Source organism: Quercus robur, chromosome 12 (assembly GCF_932294415.1).
Source record: "Quercus robur chromosome 12, dhQueRobu3.1, whole genome shotgun sequence".
Taxonomy (NCBI): Eukaryota; Viridiplantae; Streptophyta; class Magnoliopsida; order Fagales; family Fagaceae; genus Quercus; species Quercus robur.
In genome coordinates, this window is record NC_065545.1 from 12,930,149 (window position 1) to 12,948,036 (window position 17,888).

Below are 17,888 nucleotides of genomic sequence, written 5' to 3' on the forward strand. Positions count from 1 at the left end.
AAACGTAATACGCTCTGCTTAAGCATAATTCCCCAAATTCCCAAAATCCCCCTCTACCCGCCTTCTCCAAAAATTTCTTTCTTCTTGCTCTGAACAAAAATCCCAAAATCCCTCACTACCTGTATTTTCTCCAAAACTTCTCCTTGCTCTGTTAACAAAATTTCCAAAATCCCTCACTACCTGCATCTTCTCCAAAATTTCATCTCCTTCCTAAATTTTTCATCTCCGTCCTCTCTAAAATTTTATTTTCCCGTTGCTAGAGATCTATTTATATCGGTACTGTCTTTCTTTCACCCTCAGTTGTTGCTCCCTCTTCTCAAGATTAGAAACAAAGATATTTGTATAGCTGTGAGGTTCTGTGAAGCAAAGATTAGAAACACTGATCGTGATCAGCCAGCAAGTCTAAAGTGAATCAATATAATATAAATATATATATCACGGTCAGCCAGCCAATCTAAAGCAAATCAATATAATATATATATATATATATATATTTTATCAAAAGATTTTTATTTTAGCTGTGTAGTTTGGCATGATTTTTATTTCAGCTGTGTAGTTTGGCATCATATATACTCCTAATATATATATATATATATATATATATATATTTTAACAAAAGATTTTTATTTCAGCTATGTAGTTTGGCATGATTTTTATTTCAACTGTGTAGTTTGGCATCATATTTAGGAGTATATAAAGTAATCCTTATAAAAAATGTATTTATTATAATAAGGGCATTTTAGGTAATTTGATTTAAAAAGCTTTCATTACATCGTTTTAAGATGTTGTACCAAACATGTGGAATACATATTCAGGGTTCTATTACTATAGGGTTACCAAACAACTGAATAGGAATAATTATTACATTACAGCATCTTCCATTCCTTGTAATAGCTATTCCTATTCCTATGTAATTATCATTACAGTCTACCAAACGTGCCCTAAGTAAGCTAACATATGCTTTTAAGGTAATGGTTAATAATCTATTTTAAGAAAGTTTTGATATCACTTTTATGAGAAATTGAAAAAATTGTCAAAATATTAATGGTTTTTTTTTTCTTTTCTCATAAAAATTTTCTTTAAATAGATTATTAATCATTATCTTAAGGGCATCTGTTAACATTTCCCTTAAATCAATTAAAGAAATATCTTGACTATTTATGATGCGATTAAGAAAGCAAAATTTTCTTTGTCACAAAATGATGAAACTTAAATTAGATTGTAATATCATAATAATTAGAGATCAAATTATGAAAACTACAACTTATAGTATTACTTATTTGCATTAACGCCTCAAAAAAAAAAAAAAAAAACTACAAAAGTAACAAAACCATAGATTAATGAATTAAAAATAAATAACAAGAGGAATTAGTCTAGGATGTATGTTCTTGCTTGTAACACATGGAGCTCCTTCCTCAATTTTCTAAAACACTTGCCATTGAATCTCCGTTAGGCATTAACTTGTCTTACGAAATTTAGTAACCATGGTGATGAGTACATCCTAATCCTTATATTTTAAATAGAAAGCCGCCAACTCATTTTCACGTTTTAAACATGTTGTGCTACAATATGCTGATATTGTGTTCTCCCTCTAGTGCCACTTCTTTATTTGACTATAATACTATTACGGTAATACCATTATATTAACTAGTCGCTAACCTGTGCGATGCACGGGAAAGCTGTTGATAATGATATGTCAATCAATTGACACAACTTCCCTAACATTAAAAAAAAAAAAAAAAAAAAAAAAAAAAAAGAAGAGCCGATATCAAGGTATAAACTATATACCAGAGCAATAAAATCTATCACATACGATGAGATATCATGGTAACCAAATGCTTGAGATCATAATTTAGAAAATAGAAGAATACTCCAATACAATTAATTACACATAAATTAAATTCCAAATATAATCACTCCAATTTCATCTCCCTCCCTCTCTCCCTCCCTCAACCCCATCATTCCATACTCATTCAAATATAGTTCATACATTACATTAATCATTTTTGATGTCCAAGATGTATCTAAATTCTAACATTGCCAGTAAATAAAAATGCTACATCTCAATGGGATTGAAAAGGCAACACAATGCCAATTTACACAATTATTGAAATCATCACTTTCCACTATAGAGAGAGGGAGAGAGAGAGAGGTGGTTGTTGCGTTGCATCTCTTAAGAAGATTTTGCCTGAACATTTTTCCTTCTGATAAGTAATCAACTTGGAACAAAAAAGATGTACCACTTTTCAAAGTATGCACATTTGGGAGATTAAAGATAAAGAAAAATGAGAAAATGAGAATCTACCAATTAGGAACAGCTACCACATCAAATTCAGACCCAAATCCCACTGATGTAAAGTTGTTTTGTTTCATCAAGCTAATTTCTTCATTATCAACTGCTTTCGTTATATATTTTTTGTAACATAGACTTTTACCTATAATGAAAACATACAAACTTTTAAAATACCAAGACGAAGGAAACGGTACAATGGAATAAAAAAGTGAAGTTACAGACTTTAGATAAAATAAGACAGACATTAGTTATCTTATGATTGGAGGATCATTGTGATTAAAAAAGAACATAGACAATTATAGTGCAGTAAATGATCTATTTAATTGTTTCACACAGAAATTTTTTTTTTTTTTTGACAAACTTAAGTCATAAATAAAAGGGATGAAGGAGTAAAGAAGAAGAAGAAGAAGAATAGAAGGAAAGAAAGGCCAAATGAAATACTGAGTCTACATTCTGAATATTAAGGAATCAAAGAGAGTTAGAAATGAGTCTCCTTCCATGGTCAATTCCAAGTTTGCAACTTAAGGTTTTTTTTTTTTTTTTAAATTTAAATGTGGAAGAGACAAAATTAAAGACCTTTTTTTGGGGTAATCATTCAAATAATTCAAGAAAATTTAGTAAAATTTACATAAAAAAGGGCCCACTGTTCTTCCCAAAATGGTTTATTTCCACTATCATGAAATTATTTTTTCTAGAAACCTAGATAGAATCCTTCCTATGACACATTAAATCCAACTGAACTAAATATACTTAAAGAGAACATGAAATTAAAACTCAAAAGAAGAATCAAAATTCAATGTTCTTCTTAAACCCCTGCCATTCACAAAAAGGTGAAATTAAATTGCTAAGACTAAGTCTATGTTCAATATCAACCCCACCATAAAATGCCCTATCAAATCAGCAAAAATCTAATGTAATGAGACTTTACAATTGTAGAATAACTATTCATTTCCAATAATACATTGAAAAACACCAAGTCACCTTTAAATCACACGAAAATTCATAATCACACCATGAAATAAATGATAATCAAAATCTAAAGCATTATTTCCTATCTTGAAACTAAGCTTGAGCATTATGGATAAAAGTCAGTGGTCGCTTTATTGAATGATTTATTACCTCTTTTCCTTTTACTGCCTTCTCATTTTTTTTATGGTGTAGGATGATCTGTTCTTCCTATTTGAGTCTCATCTTTTCCTCTAAACCTGTATGCAAATCAATTTATTTAGTAAAAAATGTTCATTGACACATCATTAACATATTGATAGATCTGGAACTCTTTATTAGCATCAAGCAAGCAACAACAACCCATATTAACATTTTCCACTAAGTCCATAATTTTGTTAAGAACCTGTAGTTCTTGACCAATTGGAGTGATGAAGTGTGTGAATTGTGAATTGTGAATTGTAATGGCTGATTCAAGTTTGCTTGGCCTCCTAAGAATTGGGGGGAAAGATTAGAGAACAAAAGAAAGTAAACTTAGATTACTATTCTCCTGATATTCTTTCTTACAATCATTACAGCCTTTTAAACTAAGCTGCAACTGAAACTGATTAACTAACTCCTAATCTATCACATGCTTTATAATACATTGAGCACATGCCTAATTAGTCAGGTCATCTATAACAGAATATGACCTGCCAATAACTACCAAAACATCCTAGGACTTTATATCAATTCCTATTACGGTGCTAATAGCTACCAAGTATCACAATACAGCTAACACTAAGTACACCAGAAGCATAATGCATATAAGCATGTACAATAACAACAACAACGCACAAACAACACCAGCACTTAGGATATCAGCACAAAATAGCAATGTACACAGGTAGTAAGACCAGCAGATTGTAATACCTTTGACATGATACCCACTGAGAAAGTGTCAAACAGGGGCAAAAAAAAACCCCTTTCACAAACCTTTTCTTTTAAAGGGATAGATAATAAGTCATACATAATCAATGGATTTCTAGCAAACTATGATGAACTAAACTACTAAGGTCAAAAAGTAAATTCCCACAAGCAATGAATCAAAGGACAGTAACACAAGTATTAAGTGGTTAAACAAAGAGTAGAATCACTCACCAAGAAGATTAGGATTCATGCTATAGCCGTAGATTTTCTAGGCCCTATTCCTTATGCAATACAAAAAAAATTCTAAACCTACTGAAATTATCTTCTAAAATTATATACCATATGGATAAAACCAGGTCCAAGTTCAATATCAATCTCACAACCAATGGTCAAACAATCAATAAAAATTTCCAAGTTATGACGACACATTCACATACACAGTTTATAATGAATTAGAGAATGAAATTGCAGTTAATATGATCTCACTGACTACAGTAAATCTTGTGCAGTCCAGGAATTATAAAAGTACACAAACACATATTGAGCTGTTTGCAAAGACAATTGAATATAAAAGAAGCTGGCCAAGAATGCTTAACACCCAAATATCAAAAGAATGAATATTAGACAATCTTAAGCTAAACTATGTTTTTTCAATTAGATGAATGCGATAGTAATAATTACAAAGAAAGAAAGGTACAGAAATATATTCTCCAAGAGCAAAAAGAAAATGAAAATCATAACAACCTTAGGAAAAATTAAAGCGCAGCTCTCTTCTTAATGAAAATATAATGGTATGAGCCTAAGAAGGGACAGTCATGAATAATTTTACATGATAAGCTTCAACTTGAAAATGCAGAAAATAACACTATTACTAATTAGCCAAAATCTATTTGGCCTTCATATCAACTTCGTGTAATGTTCTGTATATAATTAGAGGGTAACATACTTTACAAAAGTATTTTATATAGACAATTCAGAACTCTTTAGCAAGCTTTAACCAAAACCTCCATCATTATGAAAACAAAAGGCATATTACAGATATTTAAATGAATTTTAAGTTTTGTGATACAAAGAAATTCAATACAAATTTTGCAAATTTTAAAACCAATTTCCATTTATGGCTTGAATGAAACTTACAAAATACGCATTGTATTTGAGCAAAGTAAATTAGACAAACGAACTCTTGAGAACCTTATAAGGGAAAGCACAAACACAAGCATCAAATTCTTTAATTTATTTTTGTCATCAACAATAGGTTCTTAGGTTCCAAAATTAAGACTTAGCTTTGTTTTTATATCACCAAAGCAAACATGGTGTAATTTGGAAAATTGACTAAAGTTGTCTAAATCGAAACATACAATGGAAAAACAAAATTTCTATTAAATTAGTGATATTTTTTTTAATTGTCTACTTTAAAAAATTAGTGTGAATTTCTATTTCTATGCCTATGATCTTAATTATTAGGAAATTAAAACAACTATTCGATGACACCAAATCCATACTCTATATAATCCTTTTCTACTTGGGTTGTGAGGAAAATTCACTGTACCATTCAATTAAACATCTTCAAAAAACAATGGAAAAAGGGGCAAGCATTTAATAAAACAATTAGCCAACAGCAACATAAATCTATAATATAAAGAGCTAGAATTTCCCAATCCAATATAATTGAAGAAAGAAAACCTTGGATTTGAAGTGCGATCGCTGGTCAGCCTTGCAGGTCGTCAAGAATTCTGGCTTCTTCATCATTGTACCAAGTTCCTCTCCTTGGTTTGTCAAATGGAGAGTAAGGCAAGCTCTGAGAGGTAAAGACGATGGGTTACCAGGTTCCTCTCCTTGGTTTGTCAGATGGAGAGTAAGGCGAGCTCTGAGAGGTAAAGACGATGGGTCAATCGTTTCCCAACGTATCCGATCGGCTCTTCCTTCTTTCTCATCCTAAGTTTTGGATTTTGATTTTAGGGGAAGGAGAAGGATTTGATTTTTGGAGAGAAAGAGGGTTTCTGAGGAGAGAGAAGAAGGTTTTGGATGAGTATACTTGAGGGCTGAAGAGATAATCAAACGGTGGGGCCGACAAATATAGAACTGGAGAAGGGTGGTGCCGGAGAAGGTGCAGCCGTTGAGCTGTTGAGCTGTTGAGCTGCGATTTGCGTGTGGAGAAACGGCAGAGCTTGGGAAGGTAGAACGTGTTAAAGGCTTAGGGTTCCTCTGTGATTTTGCGTTTAAGTTTTTTTTTTTTTTTTTTTTTTTTGAGAAACTTGCGTTTAAGTATTTTTTTGCGTTTTAGAAAAGTGTTTTTTTTTTTTTTTTTTTTGGTTTATGATTTTTTTTTTTTTAATGTTGGGCTGACGTGGAAAATTGTGGAAGCTTTAAAAGCTTCGGTTTTATATATATATATATATATATAGATTATTAACTGTAGTATGTGAAAAAAAAAAAAAAAAAAAAAAAAAAAAGAGAGAAAAGGGAGGTGAGTTATAACTTGCAAGACTCGCACATGAGCCAAATTAATCATGTGAGTCTTTTGATATCCTTATTGCAATTCCAATTCTTCATAGATGTAAGTTCAAAGTCCTAATTGTCTTAATCATACATAAAAGTCAATACTAAACATAATCCCCATTCTTTTCTCCATCTTGGGCATCATTTTCCATAAGTTTTAATGTTCCTTGTTAGCAATGTTATTGTTATTAAATTCTTCTCTCTCGTCTCTTCGTATTCGTTCCTTCTAACCGATCTTTTTTTTTTTTTTGAGTAAGCTTCTTTTGTGTCACAAATCACACGATTTGGTTTGTCAATGGTCACTTTATATAACGTCAAAAGAATTGTAACCAAAAAATGCATCAAGTGCCTTCACACATCACTTGAATCCTCACATGTGTACACATTTACCTTCAAGCACTCTCAAGTGCTAGCCACCAGCAGTTAGACAAGTGCATGTGGACCAACTTATACTCATTTCACATAACAAGATACTCTTAATTTCACTCAAAATGCACAATGTTCATTTCACGATTGGAATTTTAGTTCTTGAATCTAACAATGTACAAACCATCTTAACACTTCAAATTTTAAATGACATATTTTTTAATACACTTTTAAATTTAATAATATAATCTAAACCAAAAAATGGAAGAATTTCAAATAGAAAATGATATTTTTCCTCATTTATCATTCCACATGCCTATACGCTACTCACCTCATGCACCCTAATGTTGTCTTCCTTCATGATCAACTAGTAGCAACATTATTCTTTGCCATTTCTCACCCTTCACCACCAACACCACTATCCTTTGATATTGTCTCATTCTGGTCGCCAATGATATCATCCTCCATTGTCCTTTGACCACTAGTGGTGTTATTAACATTGTTATATTAAGCAAAAAATATTTTATAAATATATATGATTACACTTACCATCAAGTCGTTGTAGTATAGTGGTGAGTACCTATTACGCGGGTGACCTAGGTTTGATCCCTGGAAACAACGCAAATATCATCTTTTTGGGTTAACATTTCCCAGCTAGAGTATCTTTTTTTGGGCCCGACCCAAATTAGTATGGGTCTCTCCCACTGTTTTAGCCGAGATTGTTTCTAGGCCCTCGAAAATCAATCTCAAGACAGACTAAGGAACAAGTCTAAGTGTCTTAAACTACATTTGGACTCATAGCATATTATGGTGTTATTTTTCAGATTGGGCCCAATGGATTTGGGTTGTTAAAAAATGACCCAAAACATTTAGCCCAAAGACATGTGTCATATAATTGTAACCCCCAATTACTTTTTTTGCTGAATAGCAAGATTTAGGTACAGTACTTAGGTGCTGTCCTTAGATTACCCCTTTTAAGATTCTGTTATGTGGATTTTTTCCCATAGGAAGGAAGTTTATTTTTTAGTTAAGTAACCACATGGCTGAATCTTAAGAGGGGAACCTAAGGAACAATACCTAAATTTTGTCCTTTGCTGAATATGCTAATATGGATGAAACTTTATTAAAAACAAAAACAAAGCAACAACAAGAAGCATCATCTTGTTAGGGATAAATGGTATTTTTAGTTCATAAATAGTAGTTGATAGCGATCAAGGAATCAGTTAGTTGAACAGCACGAATCACGATGATGTTGAGGGCCTGAAAGATAAGAAATAGAAGGTTAGAGGAGACCGGGGTTGGCCGGTCAAAACTCCTCCGATGATGAAGTTAGTAACTCTCCTCTTAATGGAAAAATATTGTTTGTAAAGAAGAAATACTCTGCCTTTCTTTGTCGGAGACTCATCTCTTTTTATAGGTTTAGGGAGCGGTTATCCGTTGGATAACCTCCCCCAATTTTACGGAGTCTGGAGCGTACAATTTGATAACCGTTATAGCTGTTATCTTTGTCAAAACTGCCTTGCCCTCATCCTAAGTGCTTCCTGGACAAGAGATAGTACATTAGTTAGTACATGTCGTCCAGAGAGTACATGTCGTCCAGAGGTCTCTCTGGACGACAGTAATGTGGCTTGTGTAACCTTCTCATGGACGACATTTATGGACGAGTAAGGAGTTGGCTTTTTTTAGACACCATCAGTTGCCCCCTCGTCCATATGTGTCGTCTTAAGGATAATTTGGGGGATTTTCAAAAATGTGTACTGTATGCCACGTGTCAAAATCTGACTGATGAACTGATGCACTTGGTTCAATTTTCGAGATCTATGCCACGTGGCGCACTTTGGTTGGCTGCGTCGTTTCGCATCCCAAAGTTTTCAGCTTATAAATAGTTGAATTCCTCCAGTGCCCTTCACATTTCTGAGATTTCCCTCCCTGAGCATCCTCGTCTTAGATCCTCATCTAGAAGCATCATCTCGTCCTTAGTTCCCTCGTCTAGATTTCAGGTATTTCTTTACTCCTCGTTCTCAGATTTTAAGTTTTCTACAATGTCTGAGACCGTTCTTTCCTCGTCTAGCAATAGTTTAGGCAAAGCCATAGACGAGTATCATGACCCAAGTAGTTTTAGTGGCTCTAGTGATAACAGTAATAGTACTAGTAGTGAAGGGAACACCACGGACGAGTATGTGTCCGGTGTCCCTGGGGTACCCTTAGAAGTTCTCCAGGGACTCAAGACGAGGAGTGAGTCTGGATCCCAGGCAGGCACAAGTGCCCCCTCGTCCACAGTTCAGGACGAGGTTGAGGTAGTGTATAGCTGTGCCATAGGAGTAGAGTTCAAGACGGACGATAGGAAGTTAGTTTTGCTTAAAAAGTGGTACCAAATCCCAGACGACCTTAATCCTAGGTTAGCAGTTCGTGGGGAGTGGTGCTGTCAACCTCATTTTGGGATAGGTATTTACGAAGCCTATCTTTTAGGTGGACTTAGGTTACCTTTAAATGCTTTTGCCAGAGAGTTACTCACTAGGTTAGGTATAGGTGTTTGTCATCTTAACCCCAATGCGTGGAGGTTAGTAGTCTCCATGCAAGTTTTGTGGAGGGAGGTCTTTGAGGGGAACCGTCCTCTGACTGTGGACGAGTTCCTCTACTGTTACAAGTCTTCTGAGATCAATCAGTCCCTTGGCTTTTATCAATTCACAGCCAGAGGGAAAGATTATAGATTGATTAAGTCTGTAGTTTCCTCGGATAGGAACTGGAAGACGGAGTTCTTCTTCGTCTCAGGTTTCTGGGCTGGACGCCCACTCGAGGTTTCTCAAGACCCGTTTCCTCCCTACACAGGAGAGTTAGGGAACCTTCGTCCTGAAGGTATGCTTGTGTTTGTCATTTTACTGTGTTGTATTTATCTTTGTAGACGGCTAAATAATGAAATTTTTTTTTTTTTTTTTTTTTTTTAGGTGCTGGACGACCTCATCTGGACAGGTTTCATATAGAAAGAATCCAAAAGGTTCGTCTATACACGGATAGGGCTTTCCATTCTTTGGTAACCCTCCATCGTCTTGCCACTTGGGGTTTAGGTCTGAACCCGTCCAATGAAGCCCTCACACACGAGCTCACCACTCGTAGACGTAAGTCAGTATAGTTGTTTCCCTTTTTTCCTCCTCTTTTTTTTTACTTGTTATTTTTAACACCCCTTCTTTTTTCAGGAATAGCTACAATGAAGGAAAACAAGGGTAAAGAAGTTGTGAACGAGGCTGCTGCCACTGGGCAGGACGCACCTCAGTCTCACCCGTCCGTAGGTGAGAAAAGAAAAAACTTATCATTGGGAGTTGACCTGGGCAATCTTCCCAGCAGGCGCAGGGAGAAAAAGGTCAAACATAAATCGTCCAAGCCCAAAGACGTTCAACCTGCGCCTACTCTTGTTCATGAGCCTGAAGACGTCCAGATCCTTGATTCTGAGCCCAAAGATTCACCCATGCAAGTCCCGTCCATAGTCAAGACGCCGTCCACGTCTCAGCCTTCTCCCCAAGCACCTCAATACCTCATTGGGAATGAGGATCTGGCTAGGGAAAGATTTAAGATGTCTGTGACTGATGAGGACGTGTCTGCCTGTTACAACATGTCTTTGAAGGACTTCGAGCATTCTGGGGTTCATGATCTTTTCAAGGTATGTATGTATTATTATTATTATTATTATTTTGTTTTATTTTGTCTCGTCCTCTTTGATAAGCTTCCTAACTAAACCATTATTCAGGCCATGTCCAAGTTTATTGTTGCGTCCAAGCAAGCAACTGATCTTGACAAGACGAGGGTCTTGTTAGAGAGGAGAATCAAGGAAGTGAAGGACGAGAGCAAGCGCTGGGCTAAGGCAGCTGCTAAAGCCAACGAAGGGGCAAAGGAGCTGCGGAATCAAATTCAAGAGATGAAGACTGATGTTGTGGAGAAGGAAACTCGTCTTGATCACTTGCAAAAGAAGAATGACGAGCTGAGTGATCTTCTCAAGAAGGCCAAGGAAGACGCAGTTACAGAGTTCAAGGCGTCCAAGCAGTTCACTGATCTGCTGGATACTAACTATGCGGCTGGGTTTGAGGACTTCAGGATGGACGCCGTCGAGAACTTCCCCAACATTGACTTCAGCTCTATTAAGCTCAATCTCAGTGGTGCTCCTACCAGCTCCCTCCTCTAGACGAGCTCAGAAGACGTTAATGTGGAGGATGATGCTACAACCCAGCCATTTCAGGACGAGCAGAACAAAGATGCCCCACTAACTTGATGCCTCTTTTTTTATAATTTTAAGACTTGATGTAACTTTTTATTTATCTCGTCCTTAGTTTATGGACGAGTTATCATGTAACTTAAGGGTGTTTGGACGTTGGTCGTCCTCCCTTTAAACACTTGTGTTTTTCTTTTTTTTTTTTTTTGTTATATCAAGGACAAAAGTTATGCTTGCTTTAAAATTTCTTCTCGTCTATGAGGGTGATCTTATGAAATGCTTGTAACTTTATACTCGTCTTGGAGAAATCCCAGATGTCAGCATCACCCGTCTTGAGACTTCGCCTCTTTTTTTATTTTTTTTCTAGACTTTGCATTCGTCCTTGAGCTTAATTGCTCTGGAACGTTCTTGGTTAATTAACCAGAACATCGTCCTTGCATGTATTCGTCCATGTGTGGACGTGTAAATCTCACGTTTCAATTGAGCTTTGTGGACATATTATTGTTCGTTCGTGTTGTGGACATACTATCTTCCATCCCGTCTACTTCAGGGACGGATGTTCTGTGGACGTACCATTTCAGGGAATTTTCTCGTCTACACTTGGGCATGCATACATTTCCCTTGTTTGTCGAAGTTAAATCCCCGCGTCCGGAGATTTTCCTCGTCTTGGGCTTTTCAGCCTTGTGGTGAGTTAATTGGAACGAAAATAACTTGGAGACTTGGAAATTTGCACAATACTTTGTACATAACATAAACATTGTTTTCAGGTAAGGCATATACATATATTTATGCCTTTTTTATTAAGTACAAGCTCCATAAGTTCGTCCATAAACACAACATAAATAGTAAAGCCTTAACTTCGTCCACAACACGCTAAATATAAATAATGAATTAGTAGTTAATAACACAATATTAAATATAAGTAGAATAAGTCTTCAGACAAGGTCCAGCCTCGTCTGTGGCCATACTTCCGTCTAGGCTGACTTTTACTGATAGTACCTCCTCAAGTGCTCCACGTTCCAAGGGTGCTCCAGTTTCCTCCCGTCCAGGGCCTCCAAGTAGTAGGATCCTTGCCTTTTACAGTTGATAACTTTGTAGGGTCCTTCCCAATTCGGGCCCAATTTCCCATGTGCTGGGTTCTTGGTTGCCAAAGAGACCTTTCTTAGGACGAGATCTCCTATATTGAAACGCCTAGGCTTCACCATTGCGTCATATTGCCTAGCCATGAGGTTCTTGTACTTTGCTGTTCTGTATTCTGCGTCTGCCCTTACCTCGTCTACTAGATCAAGGTTCAAACGGAGCTGCTCCTCATTGTCCTTATCTTTATACATCATCACCCTGTGATTGGCCATATGTACTTCCGCCGGTATGACTGCTTCGCTTCCATAAGTTAGCTTGAAAGGAGTTTCCCCCATAGGGGTTCTCACCGTCGTCCTGTAGGCCCATAGAACACCAGGTAACTCTTCTAGCCATACCCCCTTTGCCCCCTCAAGCCGGGTCTTGATGATTTTCAACAAGGATCGGTTTGCTACTTCAGCTTGACCATTTGCTTGAGGATGAGCGGGTGAGGAATAGTGATTCTATATTCCAAAGTGTGCGCAGAAGTCCCTAAAGAGTGCGTTGTCAAACTGTCGTCCGTTATCAGATACCAATACCTTGGGCACTCCGAATCTGCATACAATGTTCTTCCACACGAAATGCTTAACATTTTGTTGTGTGATTGTCGCCAGCGGTTCAGCTTCCACCCATTTTGTGAAGTAATCGATGCCCACAACTAGAAATTTCATCTGCCTTATGCCCTGAGGAAAAGGACCCAAAATGTCTAGTCCCCATTGTGCAAAGGGCCACGGTGCCATCATCGGGGTGAGGTACTCTGATGGTTGTCTGGGGAAGTTGCTAAATCGTTGACATTGGTCGCAGACCTTGACATACGCTTTAGCATCAGCTTGCATATTTGGCCAGTAATACTCTGCACGGACGACCTTGGAGACAAGGGACCTGGCCCCGGAGTGATTGCCACATGCTCCTTCATGAACTTCCCTCAGTATGTAGTTTGCTTCGTCCGGAGCCAAGCACCTAAGATAAGGTTGAGAAAAGCCCCTCTTGTATAACACTTCGTTCAGAAGTAGATATCTAGCCGATCTCACCCTAAGCTTCCTTGCTTCGTCTTTCTCTTCTGGTAGCTGTCCGTCTTTCAGGTATGATATAATCGGGGTCATCCAGTTTCCTCTATTTTCCACCTGTTGTACTTCTGGAATATCTATGCTTGGCATGTACTGAATTTGGTCATATTCGTCCATAAATTCACTTGCTGAGGCTTCTTTCGCTATAGTATCAGCTTCCATGTTTTCCTCCCTTGGGATTTGGACAAATTCAGCTTTTTCAAATCTCTTCATTAGGCGCATCACTCTACTAAGGTATTTCCTCATCCATTCCTCTTTTGCTTCGTACATTCCATTTACTTGCCCCATGACCAACTGAGAATCACCCAGGACGAGTATAGACTTGGCTTCCACAGACTTAGCCAATTCTAACCCTTTGAGAAGGGCTTCATACTCGACTTCATTGTTAGTTGCTTGGTACTGTAGACGAACCTTGTGCCTCAGTTTGTCTCCTTCTGGGGACTGTAAAACCACACCAATCCCACCTGCATACTTTGTGGATGATCCATCCACATGGACGACCCATCTATCATTGTCTTCTGTCTCTTCATGACTTGGGGTAAATTCTGCAATGAAATCTGCTAATGCTTAAGCTTTTATAGCATGCCTTGGTTGATATCTGATGTCAAATTCGCTGAGCTCGATGGCCCACTGAACCAATCGTCCAGCTGCCTCCAGTCTGTTCATCGCCTTCTTGAGTGGATGATCCGTCATGACATTAATGACATGTGCCTGGAAATAGTGCCTTAGCTTCCTGGAAGCAGTGATCAATGCGAAGGCTAACTTCTCCATCTGTGGATATCGTCCTTTCGCTCCCCTCAATGCCTTACTCGTATAGTACACAGGTCTTTGCACTTTACCTTCTTCCCTTATCAGTGCTGAACTTACGGCATACGGGGTTACCGTCAAATACAAGTATAATTTCTCTCCCATTACTGACGGACTCAACAATGGAGACTTGGTCAAGTATGCTTCAGATCCTCAAAAGCTTTCTGACACTCGTCGGTCCATTCGAATGCTTTTCTAAGAACTTTAAAAAATGGCAAACATTTGTCAGTGGCTTTAGAGACAAACCTGTTTAGTGCAGCGACTTGTCTAATAAGAGATTGGATCTCCTTTGTATTCTGCGGAGGCTTCATGTCTAGTATTGCTTGAATTTTATCAGGATTCGCTTCAATCCCCCTATGAGAGACCATAAAGCCAAGGAATTTCCCTGATGATACTCCGAAAGCACATTTACTAGGATTCAGCTTCATGTGATACTGTCTCAACGTGTCAAATGTCTCCTGCAGGTCGTCCAGATGCCTTCCTTCGTCCTGGCTCTTTACCAGCATGTCGTCCACATAGACTTCCACATTTCGCCCAATCTGCTGTCGAAACATATGATTGACCAATCTCTGATATGTGGCTCCTGCATTCTTTAAGCCGAATGACATCACCTTATAACAGAACAAGCCTTGACTTGTGACAAAGGATGTTTTCTCCTGATCCGCCTCATCCATCCTTATTTGATTGTATCCCGAAAAAGCGTCCATGAAACTAAGCAACTTGTGGCCCGCAGTTGAATCCACCAATTGATCAATGCGTGGCAGCGGATAACTATCCTTTGGGCAAGCCTTGTTCAAGTCGGTAAAATCCACGCACATTCTCCACTTACCATTTGCCTTCTTGACCATTACAACATTTGCCAATCAATCTGGGTAGTACACTTCCCGGATAAACCTCGCCCCCATCAGTTTTTGAACTTCATCTTTGATAGCATCATTTCTCTCAGGGGCAAACACCCTCTTCTTTTGCCACACTGGCTTGGAGGAAGGGCATACATTCAGACGGTGGGTAATGACACTAGGGTCTATACCCGGCATGTCCTCATGACTCCATGCTAACACATCAATATTTTTCTTCAAAAAGTAGACGAGGCCCTCCTTAATCTTCTCTTCTAGATCTGCCCCAACCCTGGTACACTTCTCAGGGTTCTCTTCGTCCAGGGAAATGTCTTCTAATACTTCGGTAGGCTCGGCTACCATTCTCCTTTCTTCAATATTCATGGCTTGAATTTGCTCGTCCATGGCCAACATGGCCAAGTAACATTCTCTTGCTGCCAGTTGATCCCCTTGCACCTGCCCTACTCCATGTTCTGTTGGAAACTTAATTGATAAGTGGTAAGTGGAGGTAACGACCTTCCAACTATTCAAAGTTGGTCGTCCAATTATGGCGTTATAGGAGGACGGACAGTCTACCACAAGGGAGTTCACATCCTTGGTGACTTGTCGTGGGTATGCCCCCACTACCACTGACAAGGAAATGGTACCCACGGTTTGTACCTTCATGCCACCAAAACCTATTAGGGGGGAGTTCACTGGACGGAGCCGGTCTCGTCCTAGCTTCATTTGTTGAAAAGCTGGATAATACAAAATGTCCGCCGAGCTTCCGTTGTCTACAAGCACCCTTCTAGTTGTGTAGTCAGCAATCATTAAGGTGATGACGAGAGCATCATCATGGGGGTGATGAATTCTCTCAGCGTCTTCGTTCGTGAAGGTGATCGCTGCTTCGTCCGTGGTCATTGCTCTCGGTGATCGTCCAGAAAGCTGGACACTCTGCACTACCTTCAAATATGCTTTCTTGGACTTGGATGATTGGCTTGTCGAACTTCCCCTTATAATGACTCTCATTTCTCCGAGTGGTGGCCGTGATGATTCTTCCATTTTTCCTTTCATTTTTTCGTCCCTGTTATCTCGTCCAAGGAAATTCTTCAGCTTCCCTTGCCTTATGAGATTTTCGATTTGCTGCTTTAAATCGAAACACTCGTCCGTATCGTGACCATGATCCCTATGAAAGCGACAATAATTGTTCCGATTGCGTTTATTGGGATCTCCCCTCATTTTCTCCGGCCACTTCAAGGAAGGATCATCCTTGATCTGCATTAGGACCTGCTCAAGTGGGACGTTCAAAGAGGTATACTGCTGGTTCCGTGCTGAAGAGCCCGGCTTCTTAATGTCTCGGTCTTTCCTGTCTTCCGTGCGTCCCTTCTTTGGACGAGGGCCCTGCTCTAAGTGGCGACTGGGATTTGCGTCTACTCTCTCAGACCTCTTCCTCTTCTTAGCAATGATTGCGTCTTCCGCATTCATAAAATTTTGTGCCGAATGGACAAGTTCTGCCATAGACTGGGGCTCTTTTTCATAGAGTTTGTGAATGAACAGATCCGAATTCACCCCATTATGGAAAGCCACCAACAAGAGCTTGTCGTCTGCTTCTTCCACACTCAGGGCCTCTCTGTTGAAACGGGTGATGAACGACCGTAAACTCTCGTTCTCTCCCTGCTCTATGGTCAATAGGCTGGACGAGGAACGCTTATGTCTTTGTCCTCCTATGAAGTTGTTAACAAACAGTTTGCTCAACTCTTCAAAAGAACTCACCGAATTCGGGGGTATTTTACTGAACCAAACCCGTGCTGGGCCTTTGAGGGTAGTAGGGAATGCTCTGCACATTATTTCGTCAGGAACCCCTTGGAGATGCATGGTGGTCTTGAAGGTAGCAATGTGATCGAACGGGTCTCGTGTTCCATCGTACGAATCCAGAGAAGGCATCTTAAACTTCGATGGTAGAGGATGACCATTGATAGAAGCCGTAAAGGGGGAATCAGTTCGGTGGACCAGGTCTTCTATAGGATTTGTCCTTCTCATATTTTCTTTCATTTCCTCCATGACTCTTCTCATCTGGTCCATCTCTTCCTTCAAACGTGGCACCGCTTGTGAAGTGGTACCTCTTAACTGACTTCCAATCTCAGTGTTCTCTCTGTCATCACGACTCTGCGTTTGTCCTCCACCCTCATGTTCTTCACGCGTCTGCCTCCTTAGATTAATCTCCATTCTTAATTCTTGGTTTTGGCGAGTCAACTTCGCCACTGCGGCCGCCATGGATTGTACGTTTTGAACAGATGAATTCTGCATGACCGGTGCGGATTGGCGGTCGCGGTAAGGGTTACTGGAAGCATCTCTACTTCCCTGACGGCCTGGGCTGGTAGCCCTCGATCTAGTCCATACCATCAACTTTTTGTCAAAGAGAAGTATAATTCTTCCCACAGACGGCGCCAAACTGATAGCGATCAAGGAATCAGTTAGTTGAACAGCACGGATCACGATGATGTTGAGGGCCTGAAAGATAAGAAATAGAAGGTCAGAGGAGACCGGGGTTGGCCGGTCAAAACTCCTCCGATGATGAAGTTAGTAACTCTCCTCTTAATGGAAAAATATTGTTTGTAAAGAAGAAATACTCTGCCTTTCTTTGTCGGAGACTCATCTCTTTTTATAGGTTTAGGGAGCGGTTATCCGTTGGATAACCTCCCCCAATTTTACGGAGTTCGGAGCGTACAATTTGATAACCGTTATAGCGGTTATCTTTGTCAAAACTGCCTTGCCCTCGTCCTAAGTGCTTCCTGGACGAGAGATAGTACACCAGTTAGTACATGTCGTCCAGAGGTCTCTCTGGACGACAGTAATGTGGCTTGTGTAAC

The 17,888-nt window shown here is 38.9% G+C and overlaps 1 protein-coding gene across 1 annotated transcript; it reads right to left on the reverse strand.

The window, feature by feature from the left end:
* Window positions 1-15,066: 15,066 nt before the first annotated feature.
* On the reverse strand, window positions 15,067-17,421 carry LOC126708142 (uncharacterized). The gene is made up of 2 exons (XM_050407954.1): window positions 15,265-17,421; window positions 15,067-15,180 (listed from the first exon to the last, which is right to left on the reverse strand). Exons 1-2 carry the CDS (start codon window positions 17,419-17,421, stop codon window positions 15,067-15,069), a joined length of 2,271 nt encoding a protein of 756 aa, XP_050263911.1.
* Between the last annotated feature and the right edge of the window lie 467 nt (window positions 17,422-17,888).